This window comes from Limulus polyphemus, unplaced genomic scaffold (assembly GCF_000517525.1).
Source record: "Limulus polyphemus unplaced genomic scaffold, Limulus_polyphemus-2.1.2 Scaffold146, whole genome shotgun sequence".
Taxonomy (NCBI): domain Eukaryota; kingdom Metazoa; phylum Arthropoda; class Merostomata; order Xiphosura; family Limulidae; genus Limulus; species Limulus polyphemus.
In genome coordinates, this window is record NW_013665756.1 from 531,643 (window position 1) to 544,694 (window position 13,052).

General features: G+C 36.0%; 1 protein-coding gene across 1 annotated transcript in view; it reads left to right on the plus strand.

The window, feature by feature from the left end:
• The window catches only part of LOC111083877 (SLIT-ROBO Rho GTPase-activating protein 2-like), a 14,760-nt gene extending 7,502 nt beyond the window's left edge, over window positions 1-7,258 (plus strand). Inside the window, exons 4-5 of the mRNA XM_022380597.1 lie at window positions 4,308-4,488; window positions 5,439-7,258. Coding sequence (XP_022236305.1) covers window positions 4,308-4,488; window positions 5,439-5,775 — 518 coding nt within the window. The 3' untranslated portion in view covers window positions 5,776-7,258. The remainder of the gene's footprint in view (window positions 1-4,307; window positions 4,489-5,438) is intronic.
• The last annotated feature ends 5,794 nt before the right edge of the window (window positions 7,259-13,052 follow it).

A 13,052-nucleotide genomic window follows, 5' to 3' on the forward strand; every position in this document is an offset into this window, starting at 1 on the left:
TGATACGGTGGAACTGTCGAGGTTTTCATTCTAATCTCATTGACATTAAGGCCTTGATCGACTCCTATCTTCCCGTGTGTCTCTCCTTACAGGAAACATTTCTAAAACCTGCCGATGCAGTCACCTTTTGGCTGTTTTCTTTATACCAGAATGACAGGTTGTGTGATGGACGGGTGCATGGAGGAGTGGCACTACTGGTCGACCAGCATGTGCCCTCCTTATCTGTGTCCCTCAATACACCCTTGCAGGCCATAGCCATCCGTGTTTCCTTGGGTTGTACCATCACTGTTTGTTCTCTCTACCTGATCAATCAGACCTTGATGTTCTCGTTGACCAGTTGCCATTTCCCTTTTTACTTCTGGGAGACTTTAATGAACACAACCCCCTCTAGTGTGGTGCTGATATTGATGGAAAAGGTCGTTCCATAGAATGTATGCTCTCGGATCACAACCTTTCTCTCTTCAATACTGGAACATATACTTATTTTCATGCACTTAGTCAGTCTTTTACTGCCATTGATCTTTCGATTTGCTCCCCTTCACTTTTCACTAGCTTTTCTTGGATGGTCGACAGTGACCCATGAGGCAGTGATCATTTTCCTATCATTATAAGGGAGGTTGGCCATGGTTGATGCCACCTGACCCGAGTGCCACGGTGGAAGCTGGAACAGGCTTACTAGCCATCTTTCACCTCTCTCTGAACTTGATCCTGCCTTTGTCTATCTGCCATCAATAGACCACTGTGTGGTTGCAGTGACTGACTGTATCATCCAGGCAGCTGCTCATTCTATTCCTAAGACCTCGACACGTTTCCACGGTATCCTCATCTATGGTAGAATCCTGCCTGCCAGGAGGCACGGAAGGCTCAAAAATGGGCCTGGGATACCTTCCAATGATATCCCTCTCTTTCTAACCACATTGTTTATCAGTGGGCCCGTGCCCATGCTTGGCAGGTTCGACGTCAAAGCCAAAAGGAGTCTTGGATTAAGTTCACTACTAGCATCTCTTCTACCACCAGTTCCAAAACTGTATGGGACAAGATTCGGAAAGTCACTGGGAGGTGTGCTTCCCATCCCCTTTCCTACTTTCTCTCCAATGGGCAGGAAGTTGCTGATGCTCTCGGCCACAGCTTTTCTCGTGCTTCTATCACTTCTGTTTCTCCCCCTGCCTTCTTGGCCATCAAATCTTGGGCTGAGCAATCACCTCTTTCCTTTTGGGCCATTTGTCTCTATGACTATAATCCTCCTTTACACTGGTGGAACTGAAAATTGCTCTTTATCGGTCTGGTAGTACATCAGTCGGACCTGGTCATGTTCATTATGAGATGCTGCACCATCTCTCTCCTGCCTCTCTTGCTATTCTTCTGGTTATTTTTAACTGGATGTGGCAGGAGCATGTTTTTCCTGATGCTTGGTGCCAGGCTATTGTCATCCCTTTCCCTAAACTTGGTAAGGATCCCAAGATTCCTTCTAATTATCATCCCATCGCTTTGACTAGTTGTCTTTGTAAGGTTTTAGAGAGGATGGTTAATGTTTGGTTCCTCGAATCGAACATCCTCCTCTCGCCTACCCAGTGTAGGTTCCATCAAAAGCGCTCCACCATGGATCATCTAATTCGACTTGAAACATTGATCAGGGAAGCCTTCCTCAACAGAGAACACCTTGTTTCTGTGTTCTTTGATCTCGAGAAGGTTTATGACACTACGTAGAGGTATGGCATTTTGCAGGACCTCCACTCCTATGGGTTGCGTGGCCATTTACCCATTTTTATACAAAACTTTTTACTGAACAGGCGATTCCAAGTCTGTGTGTGTTCAACTCTTTCCCATTCCTTTCCACAGGAACTTGGAATCCCTCAGGGCTGTGTCTTGAGTGTCACACATTTTAGTGTTAGAATTAATGCTATCACTACTAATCTTCCTCTGACTGTTGCAAATGGGCTCTATGTCGATGACTTCCACATCTCGTGTCAGTCGTCAAACATGAGGTTTATTGAGTGGCAGCTTTGGACTGCCCTCAATCGGTTGTTGACGTGGACCACTGCAAACGGTTTTACATTTTCTTTTTCCAAAACTGTTTGCATGCATTTTTGCCGCCAATGGGGTCTCCATCCTGAGTTCCATCTCGGCATTATAGTTAATCGTGTGGTTCCTGAGGCAGAATTCTTGGGCTTTGACTGTAAGCTTAGCTTCATTCCGCACATCAAGCAGCTACATGTCAAGTGTGCAAGGGCTCTGTACGTCCTCCACGTCCTCTCTTCCAGTTCTATGCTCAGTATCTATCGTGCTCTGATTCGATCCAAACTGGACTATGGGTCTATGGTTCTGCCAGAACCTTGGCCTTGAAGATGCTGGACCCCATTCACCATCTGGGGCTTTGGCTCTGCACCAGGGCTTTTCGAACTTCTCCTGTCCATAGTTTGTACGAACCTCCTCTTTACCTCTATCGTTTGCAACTTTCTTTACAATATGCTACCAAGTTTCAATCCTTACCAAGGCATCCCACCTGGGATTGTCTTTCTTCCTCAGTGGGCCATGCTCTTTCAGAACAGACCGTCTGCAATTCCTCCCTTTGGCCTTCATATCCAGGCACAACTGGCTCACTTGGGTCTGGCATTGGATGACATTACTGTCACCAATGTTCAGCCCATTTATTTCACCATGGCTTATTACCATCCCTTTCTGTGACCTTTCCCTGAGTCATCTGAGGAAGTAAGATACTCCTGATTGGAAGTACTGTCTTCTTTTTGCTAAACATCTTTCGAGCCATTCTTCTCTTCCTAGTTACACAGATGGTTCGAAATCAGGTGACTCTGTAGGCTCTGCCATGGTTTGCTGTGGCTCGGTAGTTGCTCGCAGGATCCCTTCAACAGTTTCTGTGTTCACTGCCGAGTTGTATGCTATTTCTCTTGCCCTGGATCATGTAGAAGCTATGCAGTACAGTGATTGTACAATTTACACTGATTGTCTTAGCTCTCTACTGGCCCTGGAATTGCTTAACGTTAGTTCTCACCCTGTTCTCCTCAATATTCAACAACAACTGGCCCATTTTTCTCTATTTTCTGTTTCCATCCAGATTTTCTGGATACCTGGCCACGTTGGTATTCACGGGAATGAGCTTGCTGACCGCAGCTAAGTCCGTCTGCTCTGGTGCTGTCACGGCCATGCCTGTCCCATACATGGACTATGGTCCTGTCTTCAAGGTGTGGCTTTGTGCCAGTTGGCAGTCGACTTAGGGCGAGCAACGTCATAAAAAGCTTTTTCAGATCAAACCTTTTGTTGGTCTTTGGCTGTCATTGTTTTCTTTTTTCAGGTATTGACGCACCGATCTGTAGCCATTGTGACACTCAAGTCACATTAGCCCACATTTTGGCTGTGAGCGGTGACAACATTTTAGACACGTGTTTTGTAAGAGTTTACCCCTACCATTGGAGAGCGTCATTGGCGATAATGACTCTGTCCGACTTGATTGTATTTTTAATTTTAAACGCACTATTGGCTTTTTTAATTGTATATAAATCTTTTATTCAAATTTTGGACATATTTTGCTGTATTTTTACATTTTATTCTAATTTACTTTCACTGTTTTTACATGTTGTTTGGTGCAGATAGCCTCGTTGCTTTGCGCCATAAAACACCAAATAACCAAACAAACAAACAAAACATTGACTACTTATTTCTCCTTCCAACAACATTTTTAAACATTTCTGTGTCTTTTAAGTTTGACACTAATATCTATGCAAAATTTGTTATCATTTGAACATCTTCACAGCAAAGTAATTTGTTTGTATTTAACATTAAAGTTTTAATATAAATAACATTTTATTAAAACAAAATCTTTCTTATTTTTCGATAGTGAAGAATGTAAGAAGTTTAATTTGAACTTTGGTTTAATCATTTTTTGTGGAATTTTGTTACGATAAAAATAACTTATGTGTAGGTTTCTTTCTTGAAGGAACTTTTACCTCAAGTGTCTAATTATACTTTCTTAATCATGGGAAAATGTGTTTGAATAAGTGGAAGAGTATATGCAGTAATTAATTTGATAAAGGTTAGAGTTATATAAAATATGGTCTTTAAATATCATTTTATGAAAATGACTCGATCACTTTGTTTTTTGTGGAGGGTTCATTCAACTTCTTTAAGTGTTCTTGGTTTTCTTGTATTGCATTTCAGAGTAGAGTATGAAATGATTGTGAGTTTGAAATTTTAAGCTTTAAATTTCTGTAACTTTAATTAGTATTGAAGCATTAAACAGTTGGTATTTTTCAATAATTTTTAAAGAACTGAAATCTCATCTTTTCTTGTAGAACATGAAGTGTTTGAAGGTGTGGCACAGACTTCTTTCTGTGGCCAGACTGAGCATGAACTCTCTTTCAATAAAGGTGACACTTTGCAACTTTACTCTCAAGTCTGTAACAAATGGTGGAGAGGGAGCTTGAATGGAAGAGAAGGGCTCATCCCAGACAAATGTATTTTTCTAAGACTAAAGTAAGAATTTTCTTGGACTTATAAACATTAAATATAGCTGATTTTTTAATTTAAATTAACTCATATTTGAAACGAAAGAACTTAGTTTCACTTTAAAGTCATATTCAGGTGTAACACATCTCATACAGAATCATTCATTTAGGGTAGTAAATTTCACGAAACAAAAATTTGAAAGTTTAGTCTAGTTCAATCTAACATGTTTTTAATGTCATGAGTGTTGTCAGGATTTTCTTCTTGGGGGGTGTCATTTGTTAATATGATGCATCGTTTTTAGGTTTCCATAAATGTGTATTTGTGTGTATTATTATACACTTAAAACTGCATGTTATGACAAAAACTCGATGATGAAATTTATGTTCAAATATATAGTCATTCAAGTTTTAAAAATAATAACTATATATTCATTACTTAATTTTAGTTTATGTGTATGTCAGAATCATATGTATGTTAATCACGTTTCAATAAGTATTTCCCTCTTTGTTATTTAACATAAGGTAAACATACTGTCATTTGAACCCTTCAGTTTAAGCACTGTATCGTACAGCCAAAACCTTCTGAAGAGTATTTAATTGCTTCAGCACAAATCAAAATATGAGAGATTTTGTCTGGTCTGAACATTATTTTACAGTATATAGTTTTCCTGGTCAGTACTGTGTTGAATAGAATGATATGGTACTTGTACTGAAGCCTAGTCATTCAGTATGTTTGATTGTCCTGTGGATACTGGTTTTGCTGTTAACCTGACAACTCATGCAACTGATATTTATTTTTGGTCCAAGAGGGACTTAATTTGCACACACACACACCCTTATAGTGTTTATAATTACACAAAGTTGCTGTTCCTACGTGTATATTATTTGTTGATAGTAGATTGTAATTATTGAAAAAAAATTAAAGATTATTAATATCATGATGTTTCAGCCATACTAATTCAATGATCTGTCTTGTAGTATTATGGAAGATAAAGGTCAACTCAGTCAGGATGGTAGTAAAGGACATCAAGCTAGCAGTAGTAGTGATTCTCTGTCAGGCTCCAGTTCCAGCCCCAAACCTAAAAAAGAGATAACAGGGCCAGATACATTCTTACCAGCATCACTAGCAACACTGTCATCAAGTTCGGTATCCAGTTCTGGAATCAGTTCTCTGCTTTCCTTGAACAGCCGACGCAGATTAAGCCTCAGTCCATCCACGCTACGTAAAATACAGCTACCATTATCTGGTGAGTTTCAACAGCCTAAGCTGGTTCATTCTTGCAGTGTAGGGGAATCAATGGAAGACAGATTATAAAAACCTTACAGTGGTTAAGAACTATTTTTTAAAGGTTCAGTGGATGAGGATTATGTTAACAGTCCTAAATGATGACTTAGTTTCGACAGTGTAAGCTAGTTCATTCTTGCAGTGTAGGGGAATCAGTGGAAGACAGATTATAAAAACCTTGCAGTGCTTAAGAACTTTTTTTAAAGGCTCAAGGAATGAGGATTATGTTAACAGTCCTAAATGATGACTTTTTAAATTTTTCACTGGATGTTAAGTCTATTCAAGAGAAAGAAGATAAATCTACAAGAAATAGTTCACTAGATTTACCAGAACAAACTCATCTTTTGGTGTGAAGGATCTGCCCACTAAGTCTCCTGTTTTACTCTTTGAAGGGTTTGTCATGGGAGAGAAGGAAGACCACATTATCGATTGAATATTCATATTTGTGATAGTCCAGAGCTTACCATAGCAGAAAGATTTGCTGTATCAAACCAGGACAGCCAACAGAAAGGTTATATGTCACATACTTCTTGTTCAGCCAGTGACTGGACTCAAGCTGAATATACTGTGACTGTTGATCCTGATTTTAATTGGAGTAAAAATTTAACAAATGTTTTCTAGAAAGAGATCAAACAAAGGACAACACAAAAGTTGAATCCAAGTCCTCACCTGAAGTCCTGAGCAGAAAGTTTCAACCTAGGGAAAGTCAATCAACTGATCAAAGCTCAGAATTTTTTTTTTTAAATCTATTTCACATTTCATGTGCTTAACCAAAACCCTCATAGTGAAGAAACTTGAAAGTCCTTCCCATTCAGTGGAGGCAGTAAAAGTTCCAGAAAAAAAAATATTAGCATCTTTCCAGTGTCATCTGGTGCTCATGAAATAAACTACAGTAGTTAAGAGTGCAAACTGAAAAAAATAAATGTTGATAAAGCATACATTGTATACTTGTAAAGAGTAAACTCAGACAGCTGAGATTTATGTGTTAATATTGGAAGATCTTTTAATCTGTTTAGAAGTGTAGAGCTGTGCAGACACTTATAATAGTTCAGACTGGATCTGAAGAAAACTAAAACTTTGTTATTGTATTTATCATTTGTTCTTCAACCTATGTATTGAAGTTGTGGAAACGTATGTTCTGATTATACTCTGAAAATTATATTGTTCAGAATAAGAGTTGTATGTAGTGTAGGAACTAGAAAGATTGTCCATATAGAAACCTATTTTCCAAGTGCAAACGTTTTAAAATATTAAGTATAAATGATTCTTAACAATTTAAAAAAAAATCATTTTGTAAAAAACCATAATTGTAATGCAGTATTTGATTATTCCCAAAAATGTGACTCTTGAGATAGTAACAAAACATGAAACAATGAGACATCAAAGTTCTTGAGCTGTACATGTAGGTGACTTGTAATGGAATGTATAATACTGTTACGTCTCTGGTCGTTAGTTAATTTCCCGTATAATTTCTTTCCGATGAAACTTAAGCGACACAAGTCCTTTCTTAAATAAAACTGGTTTATTTTTTCTGAATACAACTTTGCAATTAATTTCCACAGTCACGCTATGATTCACAATGAATGACTCATGTGCTCGACTCAATCGTCAGCCTCTCTCTGTCTGCAGTTCAATTACATTGTTGCCGTCACTTCTTGGCGGTCTTATATATATACAAGAATACCGCAAATCTAGTAAACACTCGAGGATTCACGAACCTTCGAGAATATGACGTGTTACTAGCGTCACGTGACCCCCCCTGATGATGACAGAACCTTGTCGAAACATTGTACATTTGCTGTTATATTAAAGTTTTTCTTCATTACCCATTCAAGCCGTCTCCAGCCATTATTTCATATAGTATATGTGTCTAGGGTTTGATGCAAAATACCCAGCCAATCTTTCTGTTGGCTTGCAAAACAAAAATATGAATAATAATAATAATAAAATACGCATTCACAATTTCAGCAAAGTACAAAAATCAGTAGAATAAATTGTTACTCACAAGAGCAAAGAACTCATTGAAATAGTCTCAGAAAACCACGTAGAGACAAAGTACAACAGCAAACTCGAGAAATGATAAATCCTAAATGTGGCAGTTTCTAATTAATGCACTATAAGTTACACAAATTACTTTCCAATTAATGCACTGTAGTAAAACACCAGAATGGCAGAAAGTGAAGGACTTAGATAAATTCTTCAGGAAGAAAAAATTAAAGTACCTGAACTAATTTTAAAACTACCCTATGACATTCTCATTACTGTATTCGTTACTATTGTTCAGGTTTCAGTAAAATATCCATAGCTATTTTTTTCTGTGGCGACTTGAATAACTATGATCAATAATAATGAAGCTGAAGACTAATAAATATACACATTGTTTACTCTAATGAAACAAAGCGTTTCTGACTGGTATATAATGGAGCATTGTTGACTAGTATAATGTTGCTTAAATGGCTTCTACATTTCTACAATGCTTGAATGGCTTCGAAAATCTTATGTTGATAGTGAAGAAGAACTTAGAAAAATTTAGATGGAAGAAACCTCGACTTTCAAGAATCAACTTAAAAATAGCCCTACAACCTTTGCAGGAGTTTGTTTAGTAGCTGTACATACATTTTGGTGCAATATACCAAGCCATTTTTGATGTAAGCTTCAGTGCTTGAATGGCTTCAAAGAGAAACTTGGCCAGTAGCAATGAAAAAACATAAAATATTTTGCAAGAATCAAAATAAAAATAATCCTATGACTTGCTTAGGTTTGAATAAAATATTTCATAGCCGTTTTTTCTGTAGGCTTGTCAACCAAGAATAATATGAATGATGATATGAAGAATAAATGAATGGATTTGGCTTAACAATCGGAAAATCAACTTTTTTGCTATTAACAATATTATAACATGACATAATTTTAGGGACAACAAGGGAACTATTGATCCATCTCGGCTGTCCCATCTTCTAACTAAATATTAAAAAATAATCTTAAAGCCAGCCTTTATCATTCATGTAGTTATCAAGCTTTCTCTTAAACTCACTTAAATTTACTACCTCCACAACATCTGAAGACAACCCTTTCAAGAGGCAAACCACCCTGTTAGAAAAATAAAACAATCTTAGCTGAAGATGACTCCTACCTTGCCAAAATTTATATTTGTGTCCCCTAGTTCTACTACTATTCTTGCCATTAAGTATGAAAAAAGATTATGTATCAACACTATCAATTCCCTTTAGAATATTAAACACGTCAATCAGATTAGAAAACAATTTCAAAGATCTTAATCTTTCCTCATATGACAAACCCTCTAAGCCAGGCACCATTCTAGTAACCCTTTTTAACAATTCAATGACCTTCCTAAGGTAGGGAGCCCCTGAACACAATATTCCAAATGTGGCCTAACCAGTGACATGTACAATGAAATTATAACATCTTTAGACACGTATTCAATATTGCTGTAAATACAACCTAAAATCCTATTTGCCTTACCACTAGGAACAGCACACTGCTTGGATTCGCTTAAGAGAGTGAGCAACTATTATACCAAGATCGCTTTCTTTCATAACCCTGTTAAGGTTATCCCCATCCAAATTACACTTATCATTCAAATTATGATAGCCCACGTGTAATATTTTGTATACTGATTATAATTAAAACCCATCTGCCATTTATTCACCGTACTCATTAAATGATCTATATTATTTTATAAAACAGCATCCTCCTCCTCATAACTAGCAATACCAAAGACATTAATATCATCAGCAAATTTAAATTTATTGACCATTCCTTCATCTATGTCAGTGATGTAAATCAAAAACAGCAAAGGTCCTGGGACTGAACCCTGAGAAACTTGCGACATTATTCCAGTTTGACTGAACTCCATTTGTAACAACCCTCTGCTTTCTTCCATCCAGCCACTCTTCTGTTCAATTAGCCAACCTATAGAGTTAATTTTTAACAAGCCTTTTATGAGGCACATTGTCAAATGCTTTCTGAAAATCCACATACACTAAATCTACACCCTTACTCCCATCTACATAAGGAGTAACCTTTTCAAAGAATGTCAACAAATTTGTAAGGTCTTGAGTTGTTTCAAAAACAAGTCTGCTATTTAAGATAGTTTTTCCCGTGTGTTCTATTAGAATTTCTATTAAATTCCTGGGCAATCCCTATTATGAACGACTATCGTGTATGTGTGTGTAATACCTGACAAATTGTATAATGACCAAGATATGTTTGACTTCTGAAATAAATATTGTTTCTATAGATGAAAGCACTTTTGCTTATTTTCTTCATTTTCTACATAATGATTTATCAGCAATATATTTTATACAACAACTGTTTAAAGAAAAGGGTTTTAAGAATTCTTACAAATATTTTTGGATATATATTATCTGATCATTGTTAGCACCTCTCAAACAATATTGGGTTGCATATCTTTTAATGGTGATGATAATAGAATGGACTTGGCATAAGATAAAACATCATAAGATCCCGGATGGTGTTTTGTTTGATTGTTGCCCACTCATTGAAACGTGTGATCTGCAATTGTTTCAAACGTTGGCACAGCATTATGGTGGCAAATGCAACATTCAGATTTATCCCAGATCTGCTAAATCAGAAGTCAGATGATTGCACTAGCCAAAAAAGATGACTTAATAGCACTCTCATACTCATCAAATCAAATTCAGACAATGAAAACATGGTTGGTTGTTGCATTAAAGACAAGATAATTTGATCCTCAGCATCATAATTACTATTTATCTTTAGGTACACTAGATTTTATCCATTCTTATATAAATAAACCAAATTAACTAACTCCTGCCACAAGAATGTTCCCAAACTATTATAACACCTCCAACAGCTTACACTATCAGAACAGTACAAGCAGGGATCAGTGCTATATGTTGATTTATCAATATTTTTATTTTTACATTGTACAGGAAGAGTAAAATGCAGTTCATCATACCACATCACACATTTCTAGTTGCTCACTGTCCAAAAGTACCACTCTAACACTTCTAAAGTAGTGTGCTTTCATACTTACGTGAGGGATGAGTGTTTTACAGATAGTTTGTCAAATGCCATATGACAGTTTATGTAATGTTCTTTGTTAAAATGGTTGGGTTCTAAGAGAATGGCCTGTTAGTGTATATTTTAATATGTTTGAGACAGTGTATTTTGTGCCATCTGTATTTCACAATTATGACATTCATAAATGTCTTTTTTTTTCCTCAGTAAAAAAGTTTCAAAGTTGCATAGTGTGATTTCAGTAATATTAAATAACAGAGAAGTACTAAACAATAACACAGCAGACACTGGTTCATGGAAGGACAACTGGTATCAATTCAAGTGATTGTGCTGTTGCTATATTGTAAATTGCACTTTTAAATGACTAGCTCCTCTTGCTCGGAAAATCTAGAACTTAAAAGTTCAAAGTCAGTTTAATTTCATTATAAAACAGAATGTGTGCGTTTATTCAAATGCGTGATGTACATTCAACTTCTTCCAGTTTCTGAACAAAGAATTTATAACAAAAAAGACGGTTTCTATCATTGATAAAAGTTTTAGCACAATATACATTTCTAATTAACAACAGAACACAAGACAAAAAATATTTGATAGTCATTTGTAACGGATTAAAATATCATGCTCCTACAAACACGATTGAACAAAAAAATTTACTAAACTATAACCACAACAGAAATCTAAAATATAACTTTCAAACAGCTGGTATAAACATTTCATCACTTATACAAAATAAAAAAAAAGATAGTAAACCATGCCTGGTCAAGACTTGATACAAACATTAATAAACAACATAAATATTGTTACATATCTGCTTGTTTGTTTGTTTCCGGTAGAAATTCTTTCCGAGGATCTTCAGCAATACAAGTCCTTTCTTGATTAAACCAATTCATTCTTCCTTGATACAACTTTTAGTACAGAGAATTTCCACAGTCAGTACGTTTCTGGTCACTTTAAACTTAACGACTTTTATGATACATGCTATAAATCACAGCGATTCTTCTTCGATACAAACTTTTAATAAACAATCAATATGTTTCTCGTTACTTTAAACTTAACAACTTTTATATCACAGTGATTCACAATCTCGATAACTTCGCTCTCGACAAGTGCAAAACACACACTTTACGGCTCACTAGCTCGGAACTCAAAGTAACTACTGCTCTCTCTTTATTTATTTATCCTTTCTTTCCCTGCCAGGTTTATATATTAATAAAGAGGGCATCTCGAACACACGCGGACTTCTCCGATCATTGGAAAAACTTATCAGCACACCCACCAGCAAGAACGCGCCAGCAGCGTCACGTGACTTCCGCTGTCGTAACAATATCATTGTTATTAATTTCAATAAAAGAACCAGAAGAAGAAAAAACTTAATTCTGAAAAACACAATTTTCCAAACGTAAACAACTTCAAGATAAATAAGAATATCAATCAACAACTCGTTCTAACTATACCGCCTGAACTAGCTCCTTTAAGTTCCATGACGAGGAACCCACTTTGAGACTAAGAATGGCTGGAGACGGTTTGAATGGGTAATGAAGCAAAACTTTCGACAAGGTTTTTGTCATCATCAAGCCGTCTCCAGCCATTATTAACTCCTTTAAGATCAAGGCAGAGCTTTTATTTAGTGGTTAGACCATAAAGTTAAGTTTCATGTAACTATCTATATTCCATAAATTTCACAACATAAATATTGTACATTACGGCTAGGAGAAGTTTGTATCAGTTTCATAATAAAGACATACTCAAGCAAGAAGGGGAGTTAGTGCTTTATATAAATAAAAATTCATAGTTGAATTGTAACTGTCAAAGTAATTATTCATTATTCAAAACACTACCTTTAGCTCTTCATTTTCATTCTAATAATAATCAGAGCTGATAAAATATTATTATGAAAATTGTTTATTTTTTTCTTAAGAAATAATAAAATGTTTTGGTTACCTCTAAATAGGTATTACTATTAGAAGAAAGTGGTAAGCATGGGGTAAAGGTTAAATCCTTAATTGTATTTTTTTATAGAAAAGTTCAGAGTCCATCATGAATGTTATCCAATTCTAAATCAGAAATAATGTAGTTCTTGTATCAACTCATTGGTATAAATTTAAAAAAGTAAGATATTTGAAAAGTACCTGAAGGACTAGTTGCACTCGGTATCAATACTGGTTTACTAACCATTTTGTACAACAGAATACTGTTACGTCTCCGTCGTTAGTTGATTTTCCGTAACTTCGTTCCACGAAACTTTAGTGACACAAATCCTTTCTTAATAAAACTGGTTTATT